The sequence below is a fragment of the Micropterus salmoides genome, unplaced genomic scaffold, assembly GCF_014851395.1.
Source record: "Micropterus salmoides isolate LMB-PRFRI ecotype aquatic unplaced genomic scaffold, ASM1485139v1 Ms_hic_scaffold_3, whole genome shotgun sequence".
NCBI lineage: Eukaryota > Metazoa > Chordata > Actinopteri > Centrarchiformes > Centrarchidae > Micropterus > Micropterus salmoides.
Genome location: NW_024042261.1, coordinates 40,064,271 through 40,081,322, shown reverse-complemented (window position 1 = coordinate 40,081,322; position 17,052 = coordinate 40,064,271). Strand labels below are relative to the sequence as shown.

At 43.8% G+C, this 17,052-nt stretch overlaps 1 protein-coding gene across 1 annotated transcript in view; it reads right to left on the bottom strand.

The window, feature by feature from the left end:
- plekhg2 (pleckstrin homology domain containing, family G (with RhoGef domain) member 2) overlaps window positions 1–17,052 on the bottom strand; it is a 125,878-nt gene that overhangs the window by 21,721 nt on the left and 87,105 nt on the right. Inside the window, exon 7 of the mRNA XM_038692564.1 lies at window positions 2,289–2,439. Within this exon, the coding sequence (XP_038548492.1) occupies window positions 2,289–2,439 (151 nt within the window). The remainder of the gene's footprint in view (window positions 1–2,288; window positions 2,440–17,052) is intronic.

The following is a 17,052-nucleotide window of genomic DNA, read 5'->3' as shown; positions in this document are numbered from 1 at the left end:
CTTCAGTAGCAGGTGGTATTTGAAGTACTAAGTGTAGTCTTTGGAGTATTAGCTGTAGTAGCAGGTGGTATTTGAAGTACTAAGTGTAGTCTTTGGAGTATTAGCTGTAGTAGCAGGTGGTATTTGAAGTACTAAGTGTAGTCTTTGGAGTATTAGCTTCAGTAGCAGGTGGTATTTGAAGTACTAAGTGTAGTCTTTGGAGTATTAGCTGTAGTAGCAGGTGGTATTTGAAGTACTAAGTGTAGTCTTTGGAGTATTACCTTCAGTAGCAGGTGGTATTTGAAGTACTAAGTGTAGTCTTTGGAGTATTACCTTCAGTAGCAGGTGGTATTTGAAGTACTAAGTGTAGTCTTTGGAGTATTACCTTCAGTAGCAGGTGGTATTTGAAGTACTAAGTGTAGTCTTTGGAGTATTACCTTCAGTAGCAGGTGGTATTTGAAGTACTAAGTGTAGTCTTTGGAGTATTACCTTCAGTAGCAGGTGGTATTTGAAGTACTAAGTGTAGTCTTTGGAGTATTAGCTGTAGTAGCAGGTGGTATTTGAAGTATTAAGTGTAGTCTTTGGAGTATTAGCTGTAGTAGCAGGTGGTATTTGAAGTACTAAGTGTAGTCTTTGGAGTATTAGCTGTAGTAGCAGGTGGTATTTGAAGTACTAAGTGTAGTCTTTGGAGTATTACCTTCAGTAGCAGGTGGTATTTGAAGTACTAAGTGTAGTCTTTGGAGTATTAGCTGTAGTAGCAGGTGGTATTTGAAGTACTAAGTGTAGTCTTTGGAGTATTACCTTCAGTAGCAGGTGGTATTTGAAGTACTAAGTGTAGTCTTTGGAGTATTAGCTGTAGTAGCAGGTGGTATTTGAAGTACTAAGTGTAGTCTTTGGAGTATTACCTTCAGTAGCAGGTGGTATTTGAAGTACTAAGTGTAGTCTTTGGAGTATTAGCTGTAGTAGCAGGTGGTATTTGAAGTACTAAGTGTAGTCTTTGGAGTATTAGCTGTAGTAGCAGGTGGTATTTGAAGTACTAAGTGTAGTCTTTGGAGTATTACCTTCAGTAGCAGGTGGTATTTGAAGTACTAAGTGTAGTCTTTGGAGTATTAGCTGTAGTAGCAGGTGGTATTTGAAGTACTAAGTGTAGTCTTTGGAGTATTAGCTGTAGTAGCAGGTGGTATTTGAAGTACTAAGTGTAGTCTTTGAAGTATTAGCTGTAGTAGCAGGTGGTATTTGAAGTACTAAGTGTAGTCTTTGGAGTATTACCTTCAGTAGCAGGTGGTATTTGAAGTACTAAGTGTAGTCTTTGGAGTATTACCTTCAGTAGCAGGTGGTATTTGAAGTACTAAGTGTAGTCTTTGGAGTATTAGCTGTAGTAGCAGGTGGTATTTGAAGTACTAAGTGTAGTCTTTGGAGTATTACCTTCAGTAGCAGGTGGTATTTGAAGTACTAAGTGTAGTCTTTGGAGTATTACCTTCAGTAGCAGGTGGTATTTGAAGTACTAAGTGTAGTCTTTGGAGTATTAGCTGTAGTAGCAGGTGGTATTTGAAGTACTAAGTGTAGTCTTTGGAGTATTAGCTGTAGTAGCAGGTGGTATTTGAAGTACTAAGTGTAGTCTTTGGAGTATTAGCTGTAGTAGCAGGTGGTATTTGAAGTACTAAGTGTAGTCTTTGGAGTATTACCTTCAGTAGCAGGTGGTATTTGAAGTACTAAGTGTAGTCTTTGGAGTATTAGCTGTAGTAGCAGGTGGTATTTGAAGTACTAAGTGTAGTCTTTGGAGTATTAGCTGTAGTAGCAGGTGGTATTTGAAGTACTAAGTGTAGTCTTTGAAGTATTAGCTGTAGTAGCAGGTGGTATTTGAAGTACTAAGTGTAGTCTTTGGAGTATTACCTTCAGTAGCAGGTGGTATTTGAAGTACTAAGTGTAGTCTTTGGAGTATTACCTTCAGTAGCAGGTGGTATTTGAAGTACTAAGTGTAGTCTTTGGAGTATTAGCTGTAGTAGCAGGTGGTATTTGAAGTACTAAGTGTAGTCTTTGGAGTATTACCTTCAGTAGCAGGTGGTATTTGAAGTACTAAGTGTAGTCTTTGGAGTATTACCTTCAGTAGCAGGTGGTATTTGAAGTACTAAGTGTAGTCTTTGGAGTATTAGCTGTAGTAGCAGGTGGTATTTGAAGTACTAAGTGTAGTCTTTGGAGTATTAGCTGTAGTAGCAGGTGGTATTTGAAGTACTAAGTGTAGTCTTTGGAGTATTAGCTGTAGTAGCAGGTGGTATTTGAAGTACTAAGTGTAGTCTTTGGAGTATTACCTGTAGTAGCAGGTGGTATTTGAGGATCCTCTGCACTGGTTTGAGCAGGTACGTCTCCAGAGGTAAAGAATGGTTCAGAGTCGTCTGTCTCTCCTGGAAGAAACGAACCAGACTTTTGTTTTTCATGCAGTCCCTCAGCACGGCCACCGAACTGTGGAGAGAGAGAGAGAGAACAAAACAAATGATGACTATTGGCTGTTTTAAAATCTGGATTGTATTTATGAGCCTCCAAAAGAAAGATAATGATTTTCATATCTTATCTGTGCAAGTGATTCATTTAGTGAAATAAGTTCAGGGGCTCCGTTACCAAATCCAGCACCTACTGCTGGATCAGAAAAGTCTGTCTAAACCTGACGACAAGCAGCAGTGAATCTGTGTGCAAATCATTTTCTGAAGGGCGGAAGAAATGTCTCACAAGACTCATAATTTCCTGCAGCAGGCATCCCTGTAGACTATAACGGTATCGGTGCATTACATGCCACCTGTCTCACCTCTCACCTCTCATTCTAACTCATCACGAGCAGCAAGATTGTGACAAATTATTGTTTGTGGAAGCCTAAATCTGTTGTAAATGTTGTTAAGTACAGTTCTATAGTATTTTGGTTTCTTCTAGCTCAAACAATATGGCAAGAATTTCATTCAGGATTCGATGGGAACTCAAATAACAGAACCAAAACCAGAATCTAACAACCCCAAAGAAAGGGGAGGTTGACTCCTCTGATGAACATTTATCACAACGCGAAGGCAGGAGGAGTAGGGATGGAGGAGGTCCAGAGGACGATGGAGCAGCAGGAGGTGAAACTCCTCAACTCTGAAATCCTCTGATGAACTTTCATCCAGACACAAAGGAAGGAGGGATGGAGGAGGAGGTGTAGAAATGATGGAGGAGGAGGAGGAGGAGGAAGAAAAAGACAGATGGAGGAGATTATAAAAGGACCATAGAGGAGGAAAAGGAGTCCACAGATGTTTGGAGCTCTGACAAACATGCAAGTTTAGGGAAGACAGAGAGGAACTGAAGAGACTGAAGAAAGAGTCAAAGTGTTGAAGGGAGGTCTGTAACACGACGAAGGATAGAGGCAAGAAGTCTGGATCCTTCTCATGAACATTCATCACAGTTTGAACAAAGGCAGGGAGAAACCAAAGAAGACAAAGAGAACGAAAGAGCAACAGAGAAGAAGATGAACATTCATTAAAGAGTTGAACAAAGCCAGGAAGAAACTGAAGACGACAAGGAATTTGAGGATGTCTTAATGATGGAGGAGAAAGAGACGGAGGAGAGGAATAGTGGAGATTATAAAAGGCGATCCTCGTGATGATAGAGGACAGGAGGAGACTCCTCTGCTGTGTCAAGTTCTCTGACAAAGTTTGAAGGAAAGGCACTGAGGAAGAAGACCAATAGTTTTCCAGATGACAGAGAAGGAGGAGACACGAGAGGACAAGAGGACGTGGTGAGAGGAGGAGATGATGGACAGAGGAGACTCCTCAGCCTACTGACAAACATTCATCACAGCATGAAGCCAAAGAATCTTGGACGCCAGCGGTGAATTAGGAAGAAGGGAAGACACAGCTGGAAAAAAAGGGGGAGGTCTGAACAAGGAGGGGTGAAGAAAGCAGGGGGGAGGGTGGGGTAAAGGAGGGAGGAAGGAGGTCAAGGTAACGATGGGGGTAGAGAGGAGAGAGGACGTTTCCTCCAGATAGACGTTAATCACAGGAGGGAGTCCAGGAATTCAGAGCAGCAGCAGTAATATCTTCTACAGACTCGTCACTGATGTGTTCAGCAGCCAGGCTGAAGCTTTCGAACAGAATCAAAACCCAAAACAACATTTTATCTGCACACTTCGGCTGTTCTTAGAGCCTAACAATCACGTTGATATACACCTCATGTACACCAGCAAATACGTTTTTATCCACATCATGAGGAAACAGTTTCAATGGTGATGTTGAATCTACAAAATACAATCATCCAGCATGGATGGGATTACTAGGATTACTAAATTATTTAAGGTTTCGGGAAGGATGGTGGCTTTAGTAAAATAATGAAAAAGTAAACACTACGTTGAGTTTTGTGCTTCAAGTCAGCTGTGAACTTATTAATATCCACTCGAGACGACCATATTTCACTAACCTTGCCAACACCATACATGCCACGTCAACCTCACTCCCGATTAATCAGATATTGACGCCTGGTTAAGGCCTTTTGGGTACCCCTTTAGCATCATTTTTAGACATTTAGGGCTCTGCCGTCAAGTTAGCAACGCTTAGCAACAATGAACATGCAACGTCCAATTAGAGTTTCAAAATAAAATGCTAGCGTTTCGAAACATCGCTGTTTTGAAACGGCACGTTATTAACGTTGTGAAACGCTGCAGTTTGGGTAGGTTTAGAAACAAAAACTACTTGGTTAAGGTTAGGAAAAGATCATAGTTTGGGTTAAAATAACTACGTAGGTCAATTAACGTACAAGTTACTTGCGTTACTTGCGTAACTTACACAATTTATTTAACTTACGCAATTTACATAACTCGCGCAACTTTAAAATAAATATTTAATGTTGACTTTTTGTTTCAAACGGGACTCGAAACCTGGTCTCCTGGCTCAAAGTCGGGGTTCTGGCCCTCCATCCACTCCAACCACCTGCTTACTCAGTATTTCCTGTTAAATATCATATACCTGCCTTTACCGTCACAAACTGACGCTACCGTGCTTCCCCCACTGTGTTGAACTATGGCGCTATAGGGATCCCCAGTGCATTACAAACTGACGCCGAGGGGTCTTGACCATGTGTCCATATGTGACGAGTCGGGGAGTGAGAACGGGCTGCTCACGTGGACATTTTGTCTAAAGCATCCATTTAAAAATGTTGATTACCACTTTGGCTCATGTTATACACTGATCAGCCATAACATTGTGACCACCTGCCTAATATTTTGTAGATCTCCCGTTTGCTGCCAATACAACCCTGAGCCGCCGAGGCCTGGACACTGTGTGTTCTGACACCTTTCTATCAGAAACAGCATCAACTTCTTCAGCAGGTTGACCTACAGTAGCCCGTCTGGTGGATCCGACCTCACGGGCCGGCCTTGGCTCCTCACGCCTATTAATGAGCCTTGGCCGTCCGTGACCCTGTCCAACCTGTTCTCACTCCTAACATCATCATCATCGCATATGGACGACTGGTCAAGAGCTGTTGGCTTCAGTTTGTAACAGACGGTGGAGGCCCTTAGCAACGCACTGGGGGAAGCCCTGTAGTGTCATTTTTCTTTCTGGTAGTTGTCGTCCTCTAGCTGAGAGATTCTGCTTTCGGCTTCATCTAGCCACATCAGTTCTTAACCCAACATTGGCCTCCTTAACTTCAGATATATCTGCTGTCAAAAGCTGCCCTACTCTTCCCATCTCCTCCATGGCTTTCTCCAAAGACTGTTGCATCACCGACATTACACTTCCTTCGTTATTCTCTCCTTTGCTAGCCCCGGCAGGGTTTGCTAGCTTGTTAGCTCCGCCAGTAGTAGTAGTTTGTTTGGCTGCTCTTGTTGTCATAACGGATAACCAGATCACAACACTCCAAGACTGTAAGACATTCACTTTAGCAGGACTCCTACCGCGACTGCCTACATTTAACTATCGAACTTCAGGTAACCTGGTGGGACTGTTCTGGAGATGCTCTGACCAGCCATCACAGCTTGGTCCTTGTCAAAGTTGCTCAAATCCTCACGCTGCCCATTTTTCCTGCTTCTAACACATCAACTATGAGGACACAGTGTTCTGCTGCTGCCTCATAGATCCCACCCACTGATATGTTAATGAGATAATGAGAGTTATTCACTTCACCTGTCAGTGGTCATAACGTTATGGCTGATCAGTGTAGCCTGAAAACGAAGTGGTGGATTTATGTGAAACTTTCTTTCTATGTTCATGTTGAACTTTATTATCCATCTTAACCATAATATCACCTCTCCAAACAACATTTATACCATCTAAACCAGTGAAAGTGTCTCACCTCGTTCCTGCCCACCTGAGGATGAGCCAGTTACATGCTAATGACACTGTGACTTTTACTCTAAATATTTAGCTCCACTGAAAGGCTCCATGTGATACATCACCAGTAGGTTTTTTGTCCTGTCCACTGCAGGGTGATCTAGACAAAACCAGACTGAAGGACACTGACTTTAGTTTCAGATAAACGAAAAAGAATTTAAAGCATATGGCAGATATGAAAAATCTACACAAGAGACATTCCTAGAAATTGCGTTTGGAAACATTCCCATCAAATAACCCTCAGAAAACTTCCTGCACATGTAACTCACCTCAGTGGTGTCTTTTCCAGCAGTATGTGAAAGACACGCGGAGGTTGCTCATTCATTATGTATTTATTTACCTCAAGTTGTATTCATTCTCTGAACAGATATGTGCATAGATGATGTGATACACACAGAGAGAAACCCTGTTGCTCTCGGTCGGTCCTCATTACAGTACAAATTGAAGCCATATTCTCACAGACTGAAGGTAATTACAGCTGCTCCCAGGAGCCCGAATTCATCTCCACCAATCAGACGTAACTCAACACCAGCATGCAGTCTGCACAGCCACTCAAAATACTATTAACCTCCCCAACTCTCTGTGTCCGCCTTCCATCTACATTTAAGTTGTGTTTACATTTGCAAAAAGTAGGTTCCAAGTATCCAAATGACTTTTCCACTGTGTGTCAGTATAATAGTTAGAGTTTGAGTTTATTCACAATACCACTTCAAACATTTCAAAAATACAATTAAGGGTACAGAATCAATTGGGTATAGTGAATGGGTCTCCCAAAGAAGCTAAAGAAAGCTTATAGATGGGGGCCCATGATTTTTAAAAAAGTAGTATACACAGTTATCACTTGATAAATGCAAACAGAGCACACCAGAACATACATGACAAAACATACACATACAATCATACACATACACATACATCCCAGTAATCCATTAGAAAACAGTTTCATGCGCACATGTCGGCGACGTTTTCCTAATATAAGAGGTTTGATTCTCGTTTGGTAAGTGTGCTGGGGGCTGGAGATAGGAACAAGACTACTCAATCTAGAGTTCAGCCTATTTACAATTTGAAACATAACGCAGGCATTATGATATTGATTTAGCTCAGTTAATTTCAATAACTCAAAGCAATAGAATAGAGGGCGGGTGGGGGAATTAATCTCTGACCAGGACAAAGCCCGGATGGCTTTTTTTTGCAGTTTTTTAAGATGACTTTTAAAGGTGTTGCACCATTTCACAACACATTACAGTAATTAGGATGTGGTTCAAAGAGAGTTTTGTACAACATGAGAAGGGCAGACAGAGGAAGAAAATGTCTGATCTTATAGAACAACATACTTTGATAGCTTGCTTACAAGATGGTCAATATGACATGTAAAGTTAAGAGAGTCATCAATAAGGAATTTAGTGGAATGCACTCATTTTTATCTCCTGCCCATTAATTTTAATCAGGCAGTGAGCAGTGTAGTTAATTTTTTTGAATAAGATGAAATTTGTTTTGCTGACGTTTAGTCAACTTTGGTTAACTTTGGTTAGCTCTGACTTGACTATATCTTGTAGAATATGTGGGTTCCTGTGTGATGTAAATAAATTTGTGTCGTCAGCAAAGAGGATTTTATGAAATATTTTAGAAGAATTTATAAAGTCATTTATATACAGAATGAATAAGAGTGGCCCCAAAAGGGAGCCCTGGGGGACCCCAAAACTTATGGTCTTACAAGTAGAGTTATGATCATCGACATAGACATACTGTTCCCTCTCATATAAATAACTTCTGAACCATTCAAGTGCTAGACCTCTGATACCATAGTGCTGTAATTTATGCAATAAGATATCAAAGTCAGGGGTGTCAAAGGCTTTTGAAAAGTCCAGGATAATACCAACACCACATTTTCCCTCTTCCATACAGTCAATAATTTGTTCTATTAGGTCGAGTATTGCCATACAAGTTGTGCTCTTTTTTCTAAAACCGTATTGAGAGGGAACAAGAATATCCAGTTTATCATGATAACCACTGAGTCTGTTGTAAACTACTTTCTCCATTACTTCAGAAAAAGTGGATAGAGTTGATATGGGACGGTAATTGCTGATATCATTTCTGTCGCCCGATCTAAAAATAGGGATTATCTTAGCAATTTTTGTCATTTTAGGTACAATGCCAGTAAGTGAAGAAAGGTTAATACAATGAGCCAACAATGACGTTCACAATGGCCTTCATGATATTACTATATATTCCATCCACACCAGCAGAGTATGAGCTCCTCAAATCAAAGCCAAAATGATCTTGAGGAGTTCAGTACTATCCTTCTGTCCTATCTTTTTAGAACGATTTATGCCTATTGAGGCAAAATGATTATTAAAAATCTGTGCAAGATGCCCTTTGGCATCACCTAGGTCAGGTAGAGCATTCGATTTATGTCTCCTGTTGAGAACTACATTTAACACATTTCATGACCTCCTACAGTCCCCCTGCGAAGCTTTTAACAATTCTGTGTAATGACTTCTTCTTTTTCTGATGATCTGCGTTAATTTATTTTTATAGGAAATATATTTCTCTTTATTTAAGGTAGAAGGATTTTTTATGTAGGATTTGTAAGCCTACCTTTATATTTAATAGACCTTAAGATTCCCTTTTTAATCCAAGGGTTTTGGAGGATAGTGCTGCATATGTCCTCTATATTGTGTATCTGCATCTTTCAATACTGAAAGACATGCTGTACCCAAGGTAAATAACTCGACTTCTCTCATGAAGCATTTACAATGTAAGAAAACGGCTTTGCTCTAACAATCTGTCCCGTCATTTGTCCTCGACACAGACGGTTGTTAGTGGACTCCTTGTTGTAAATTGACTGAAAACATTCTCATGCACACTTTTTTTCAAGTGTCTTGTATCTGGAGACACTTTTGTTTGACCACATGTATTTTTTTCCCAGGCTACATGCAAACCTGGGTCGGCCCTACTACCGTCCAGAGGCTGGAGGTAATGCACATGTTGCTGTTTGGTATCTGACAAACACCAGAAGATGATGACCTTCTGCACTTCAGCAGTTTAGTTACAACAGTTGTGGCACAGCAGGTCATGAACAAAAACATAACATGGATGGACTCAGAGAAAGATTAACGTTTTGCCCGTCTCTCACTTATCCATACAGGCCGAGTATTCAGAGGTAGCACTGATCTTGGATCTCATTAATGCTTCTGTATGATTGTACTTGTTTTGGAAAGATGGATGCATTTAGGTATTTTTTAACATCTGGTTAGAATGATTCTCGGAACTCCTTCAGCCAGATTTAAATCAGATTCATGGAGGCATTTACACTAGACTTTTTCAATCAGACAGCTCTCTGGTCTCTGTAAAGATGCATTAGGTGACAGCATGCCTCGTTGTCAAACTCTGCAGTTAAACTGCACCATCAGCACAAGCGGAAACGTGAATTTTTACTTCTTTTAGTCCAGTGTTGCTTTCAGTGATTCTGAGATCCAGTCTCCTTCATTGTTGGGATACAACAACAGTTCAATGCTTTCCTCCAAGCTGTGAACTGTAAGTTCAAATGGGCTGACACTAAGATTTATTCAGTGCGATCCGAAGGAAGAGGGTTGTGAATCAGGATCAGGGGAAGAAACCACCAATCACGGCTCAACAGTCTTGACCCGACATGACAGAGAACATTAAATATTTAACATTCCCCTTATAGGACCTAATCTAAACTCTCTAACATGCACTCTTACGTATTACTGGAATACTTCCCTGCTCTGTTAAATCTTGACACCCCCCCCCCCCCCCCCCCCCCCCCCCGAGCCTCTAAAGCTCTGCCGCTCATCAATTTACAGAATTAAAAACCGCTCACGCATCCAAGTGGAGTTTAGCAGCATAAATTAGCATCTCAGCATCTGTCTCAGTCCTCCCTCTGGATCCACCTACTGAGATTACATCCACGTCTGTTAATGTCGTTTTAACGGCAGCCTATTACATGATACATGACGCTGATGCACAGTGTTATGATATTTGTGGAAGAAAAAGAGCACTTTAATTCTGCTGCTGGCGATCTCAGATGGCAAAGGAGCTGCATTCCTGGAGCCATTTTTTTATTTCTCTCTTTACGCAGGATAACTAACCAAACAAAGACGCTCATCTCGTGTTCCCAGCGGGGCTACACTCGAGTTCAGAAACCTGCAATCCAGCACATTTCCCTCCAAATCTGACCCAGTGGATCACAGCGGAAAATACAACTGTCCAACTGTCTTCTCTTCTGGTGATTACATTACTGTCTCTTTGTGAATATGTTTTACACATGCACATGGACACGTCCTGCCTGCACATGGACATGTCCTGCCTGCACAAGTAAATGTCCTGTCTGCACATGGACATGCCCAGCCTCACAAGTAAATGTCCTGCCTGCACATGGACACGTCCTGCCTGCACAAGTAAATGTCCTGCCTGCACATGGACACGTCCTGCCTGCACAAGTAAATGTCCTGCCTGCACAAGGACACGTCCTGCCTGCACAAGTAAATGTCCTGCCTGCACATGGACACGTCCTGCCTGCACAAGTAAATGTCCTGCCTGCACATGGACACGTCCTGCCTGCACAAGTAAATGTCCTGCCTGCACATGGACACGTCCTGCCTGCACAAGTAAATGTCCTGCCTGCACATGGACACGTCCTGCCTGCACAAGTAAATGTCCTGCCTGCACAAGTAAATGTCCACCCTGCACATGGACACATCCTGCCTGCACAAGTAAATGTCCTGCCTGCACATGGACACGTCCTGCCTGCACAAGTAAATGTCCACCCTGCACATGGACACGTCCTGCCTGCACAAGTAAATGTCCTGCTTGCACAAGTAAATGTCCTGTCTGCACATGGACATGCCCAGCCTCACAAGTAAATGTCCTGCCTGCACATGGACATGCCCAGCCTCACAAGTAAATGTCCTGCCTGCACATGGACACGTCCTGCCTGCACAAGTAAATGTCCTGTCTGCACATGGACATGCCCAGCCTCACAAGTAAATGTCCTGCCTGCACATGGACACGTCCTGCCTGCACAAGTAAATGTCCTGCCTGCACATGGACACATCCTGCCTGCACAAGTAAATGTCCTGCCTGCACATGGACATGTCCTGCCTGCACAAGTAAACGTCCTGCCTGCACAAGTAAACGTCCTGCCTGCACAAGTAAACGTCCTGCCTGCACAAGTAAATGTCCTGCCTGCACATGGACACGTCCTGCCTGCACATGGACATGTCCTGCCTGCACAAGTAAATGTCCACCCTGCACATGGACACGTCCTGCCTGCACATGGACATGTCCTGCCTGCACAAGTAAATGTCCACCCTGCACATGGACACGTCCTGCCTGCACAAGTAAATGTCCTGCCTGCACATGGACACGTCCTGCCTGCACATGGACATGTCCTGCCTGCACAAGTAAATGTCCACCCTGCACATGGACACGTCCTGCCTGCACAAGTAAATGTCCTGCCTGCACAAGTAAATGTCCTGTCTGCACATGGACACGTCCTGCCTGCACATGGACACGTCCTGCCTGCACAAGTAAATGTCCTGCCTGCACAAGTAAATGTCCTGCCTGCACATGGACATGTCCTGCCTTCACATGGACATGTCCTGCCTGCACAAGTAAATGTCCTGCCTGCACATGGACACGTCCTGCCTGCACATGGACACGTCCTGCCTGCACATGGACACGTCCTGCCTGTACAAGTAACTGTCCTGCCTGCACATGGACATGTCCTGCCTGCACAAGTAAATGTCCTGCCTGCACAAGTAAATGTCCTGCCTGCACAAGTAAATGTCCTGCCTTCACATGGACATGTCCTGCCTGCACAAGTAAATGTCCTGCCTGCACATGGACACGTCCTGCCTGCACAAGTAAATGTCCTGCCTGCACAAGTAAATGTCCTGCCTTCACATGGACATGTCCTGCCTGCACAAGTAACTGTCCTGCCTGCACATGGACACGTCCTGCCTGCACAAGTAAATGTCCTGCCTGCACAAGTAAATGTCCACCCTGCACATGGACACGTCCTGCCTGCACAAGTAAATGTCCTGCCTGCACATGGACACGTCCTGCCTGCACAAGTAAATGTCCACCCTGCACATGGACACGTCCTGCCTGCACAAGTAAATGTCCTGCCTGCACAAGTAAATGTCCTGTCTGCACATGGACATGCCCAGCCTCACAAGTAAATGTCCTGTCTGCACATGGACATGCCCAGCCTCACAAGTAAATGTCCTGCCTGCACATGGACATGCCCAGCCTCACAAGTAAATGTCCTGCCTGCACATGGACACGTCCTGCCTGCACAAGTAAATGTCCTGTCTGCACATGGACATGCCCAGCCTCACAAGTAAATGTCCTGCCTGCACATGGACACGTCCTGCCTGCACAAGTAAATGTCCTGCCTGCACATGGACACATCCTGCCTGCACAAGTAAATGTCCTGCCTGCACATGGACATGTCCTGCCTGCACAAGTAAACGTCCTGCCTGCACAAGTAAACGTCCTGCCTGCACAAGTAAATGTCCTGCCTGCACATGGACACGTCCTGCCTGCACATGGACATGTCCTGCCTGCACAAGTAAATGTCCACCCTGCACATGGACACGTCCTGCCTGCACAAGTAAATGTCCTGCCTGCACATGGACACGTCCTGCCTGCACATGGACATGTCCTGCCTGCACAAGTAAATGTCCACCCTGCACATGGACACGTCCTGCCTGCACAAGTAAATGTCCTGCCTGCACAAGTAAATGTCCTGTCTGCACATGGACACGTCCTGCCTGCACATGGACACGTCCTGCCTGCACAAGTAAATGTCCTGCCTGCACAAGTAAATGTCCACCCTGCACATGGACACGTCCTGCCTGCACAAGTAAATGTCCTGCCTGCACATGGACACGTCCTGCCTGCACATGGACATGTCCTGCCTGCACAAGTAAATGTCCACCCTGCACATGGACACGTCCTGCCTGCACAAGTAAATGTCCTGCCTGCACAAGTAAATGTCCTGTCTGCACATGGACACGTCCTGCCTGCACATGGACACGTCCTGCCTGCACAAGTAAATGTCCTGCCTGCACAAGTAAATGTCCTGCCTGCACATGGACATGTCCTGCCTTCACATGGACATGTCCTGCCTGCACAAGTAAATGTCCTGCCTGCACATGGACACGTCCTGCCTGCACATGGACACGTCCTGCCTGTACAAGTAACTGTCCTGCCTGCACATGGACATGTCCTGCCTGCACAAGTAAATGTCCTGCCTGCACAAGTAAATGTCCTGCCTTCACATGGACACGTCCTGCCTGCACAAGTAAATGTCCTGCCTGCACAAGTAAATGTCCACCCTGCACATGGACACGTCCTGCCTGCACAAGTAAATGTCCTGCCTGCACAAGTAAATGTCCTGCCTTCACATGGACATGTCCTGCCTGCACAAGTAAATGTCCTGCCTGCACATGGACACGTCCTGCCTGCACATGGACACGTCCTGCCTGCACATGGACATGCCCAGCCTGCACATATTTGGTTAAAGCCACCCAGTCTTATTATTTCCTTTGCTTTGATGTCACTGGTTGGTGGTTTGGTTATCTGTTCTTAGTTGGTGATGGGGTGGCTGTTTTCACAATCAGCTGATAAACTGATTGACCTGATAATGATGATGGTCTTTGCATAGTTTGTAGGCTTTATATATATTTAGAGAGAGAGATTCATGCGTCTCTGGCACAGCCAGGATGCCTGTCCTGAAATGTAACATGCAGCAGCAGAATAAATCAGAGTTTGGAGCTGTGAGGCCTGAAAGGATCCAGTAGAAGAAGCAGCGATGCAGCACTGAAAGCTGGAGACTGAAGCAGAGAGTTTTTTAGTTTGGTGGTCTGAAAGCATTTGACCTACTTATTTTTATTGGTGTTTAATGGAGCTTTAAGGAGGCGACAGGCAGAGAGCAGCGAGTGGAGCGAGGTGAAGGAGGGGTCGACTCCACACTGACGATGTAAACTGACAGACTGGGTACACTGGAGGGATTTAAGAGCCATGTATACATGTCGATGAAGCCTTTTACTGTGTATACATGCAATAACTGAGGTGTATTAACATACAGACAGATGTAGGCGCACACACACAGAGCTGGGCAGCGATCCAGTCAGGCCGAACATCTGTCTGTCAGATGACGATGGAGAGGAGCTGGAGTGTGAGATTAGCAGTGATTCTCTCACAGAGAGTGAGACAAAGAGGGCGAAGGGAGAGAGAAGCAGACTGGTGTGCATCTGTTCTGAAAAAACAGCACAGCAAAAATAACTTTAAGAGCACTGATGCTTTGATGCTGGTGTTGCTTGGTGCCAGTAGGCGCTCACTCGCACAAACATGCACTTTCTCGTGCAGTTGCCAGCACCTCTTGCTGTGCTAAGCTTTTTTAGTCGTGTTCACTCCAGTGGTCGTTCTCTTCTGGAGAGCTCAGTCACTAATGACCGTATTGTTTCACCCCAGCTGCTTCTCTCACTCATCCCCAGTGGAGAATATGGCCAGTCCACTCAGCCTCTTCTGTCCCAGCTTCCCAAACTGTTTTTAATATCTTTAAGTGTTGGAAAGACTCGTGACCTCTGGCCTGCGAGTCCTGCACCCCTTCTTTTCCCAGTGCTCCGGTAGCATCTACAGCTTTATTCTTTGTAGCTGTTGGAACTGGCTTTTGGTAACTTACCCAACTCAACTTTGACACTCACCAGAGCTCCACGTCGTAATAATCATCCGTGTGCATCCGTGAGGAAACCACACTGGAGTGAAATAATAAATGCCAGTCAGACTGGCCAAACACAACTCAGCCATCTGACTGCGCTCACCTTTACTCGCTCTCAGTAGTTGTGTCCAGTGTGCTGAAGTGGTAGAAGTCACCACTGAATCACATTTAGGTAGACCCAGCATGCACCTGATGCATTAACTCACAGGTGCACCTTTTAACTTTGCTGGCGTCTAATAATATTTACCCTAACCATGACCTATAATGTCATTAATCTTATTCTTACTGCATTGTTGAACTGTCAACAACCCGCCACAGGCCCTTTGTCCCGCCACACCGCGACACTCAGCCGTTAGTGCCGCCTCATATGTTTTTTCTGTCGCTATGGAACAATTCACACAAGTATGTGGTAACATTTCACCACTCTTAAGCTGCCCGGAAACTACAAACCTTTTATATTTTATATTTAAGTTTATATTTTACATTTAAGTATCTTTTTTAGATTATGAGTCAGAACATTTCTCGTGGCTTAAGCGTAATAACTAAGAGCAATATATTTTACTCTATTTATTGTTACTATAAGCTGCTAAGATGAGATTCAATGCATGCAATGACAATAAAGATCTATCTATCTATCTATCTGAAAGAACTGCACTATGTTAGATGACTTAACAAATGTACTCGTGTTTCTCCAAAAACTTTGAATCAGAGATCTTGTGGGGAGAGATGTTTACAAACCAAATGACGAAGATTTAATGATTTACAAGTATGATCTGTTTGGAGTCTTAGAACACTGCACTGTACCGTAGTTAAATCGAGCATTAAGAGTGTCGGATGATCATGTGCTAGTTTTGATTGTTCACATATTGTTAGGTGTAGGTTATATTGTTTGTGTTTAAGAGAATCATCTCTTTGAGTTTTATTTATATTGCTGTTATTCTGCGTGGATCCCAGGAGGACTAGCGACTCTGTGGAAGCTAATGGGGATCTTAATTATAAAGACTAAAGTACCACAGTGACAGGAAAAAAACACACAAAGAGGACATCAGCACTGCATGTATGTTACGCAGAGCCGTATCTTTACAAAGAACACGTGTTGTAACGATGTTCAGCTGCTTTAGGGCTCTTTTTCTTCATTTATTAAAGGTGCTGTTTTCAAATCAGATGTTATTTTCATTGCACTTACTGCTCTTATTTGTGTTTAAAACTATCCTTGTGCATCACTCATTCACAACTCTCTCTCTCTCCCTCTGCCCTCTAACAGCAGACTATAGACATCCTCACCTAGTTTTTCCAACCAGGTTTAACCTCGATCTGCTCAGCCAATCATGAAGTCACTGTCACTCTTTAAATCTGTTCTCCTCTGCTGTCGGCTGTCCTTTCAGTACAAATCCCCGCGGCTCTCCTTCACCTTCAGCATCCTCTTCATCCCTTCATCACCACCAGTCTAGACTCCATCAGGGAGGGTTTTACTGTACATGCCTCTGCAGCTTCACCACCCCTTCAGATACCTCACCATCACAACGGGGTCAATTCACTAAATGAAAGCGGTGTGACGAGACATTTAACCCACGAGACAAGATGAGATTCGAGATTGGGTTCACGGGATCGAGATCTTTAGTGCTGAATTATACGAAGATTTTGAGCATTAAACACTTTATTTCCTGCGTTCTGAGGATTTCTTTATTTTATTTATATAAAGAGAAACACAAAATTCATGTGGCAGGTGATGATTCAAAATCTACAACTTAACTGTAACAGAATATAAGTCAGTGCAGCTCACAGTCCCAAACAGAACAGGCTGCGCTCCAGCTGTGTTACCACTCGTCACAGCTGTCTGGACTCAGCTGATTACTATCACAGCGTACTTCAGTGTCAATCAGCTTGATTAGCTCCGCGAGTCTTATCAGTTTTACATTTGTATTTCACTGCGTGAGAAAAACAGCGAGACAGCTTTTTATCTGACTAGAATTCTCG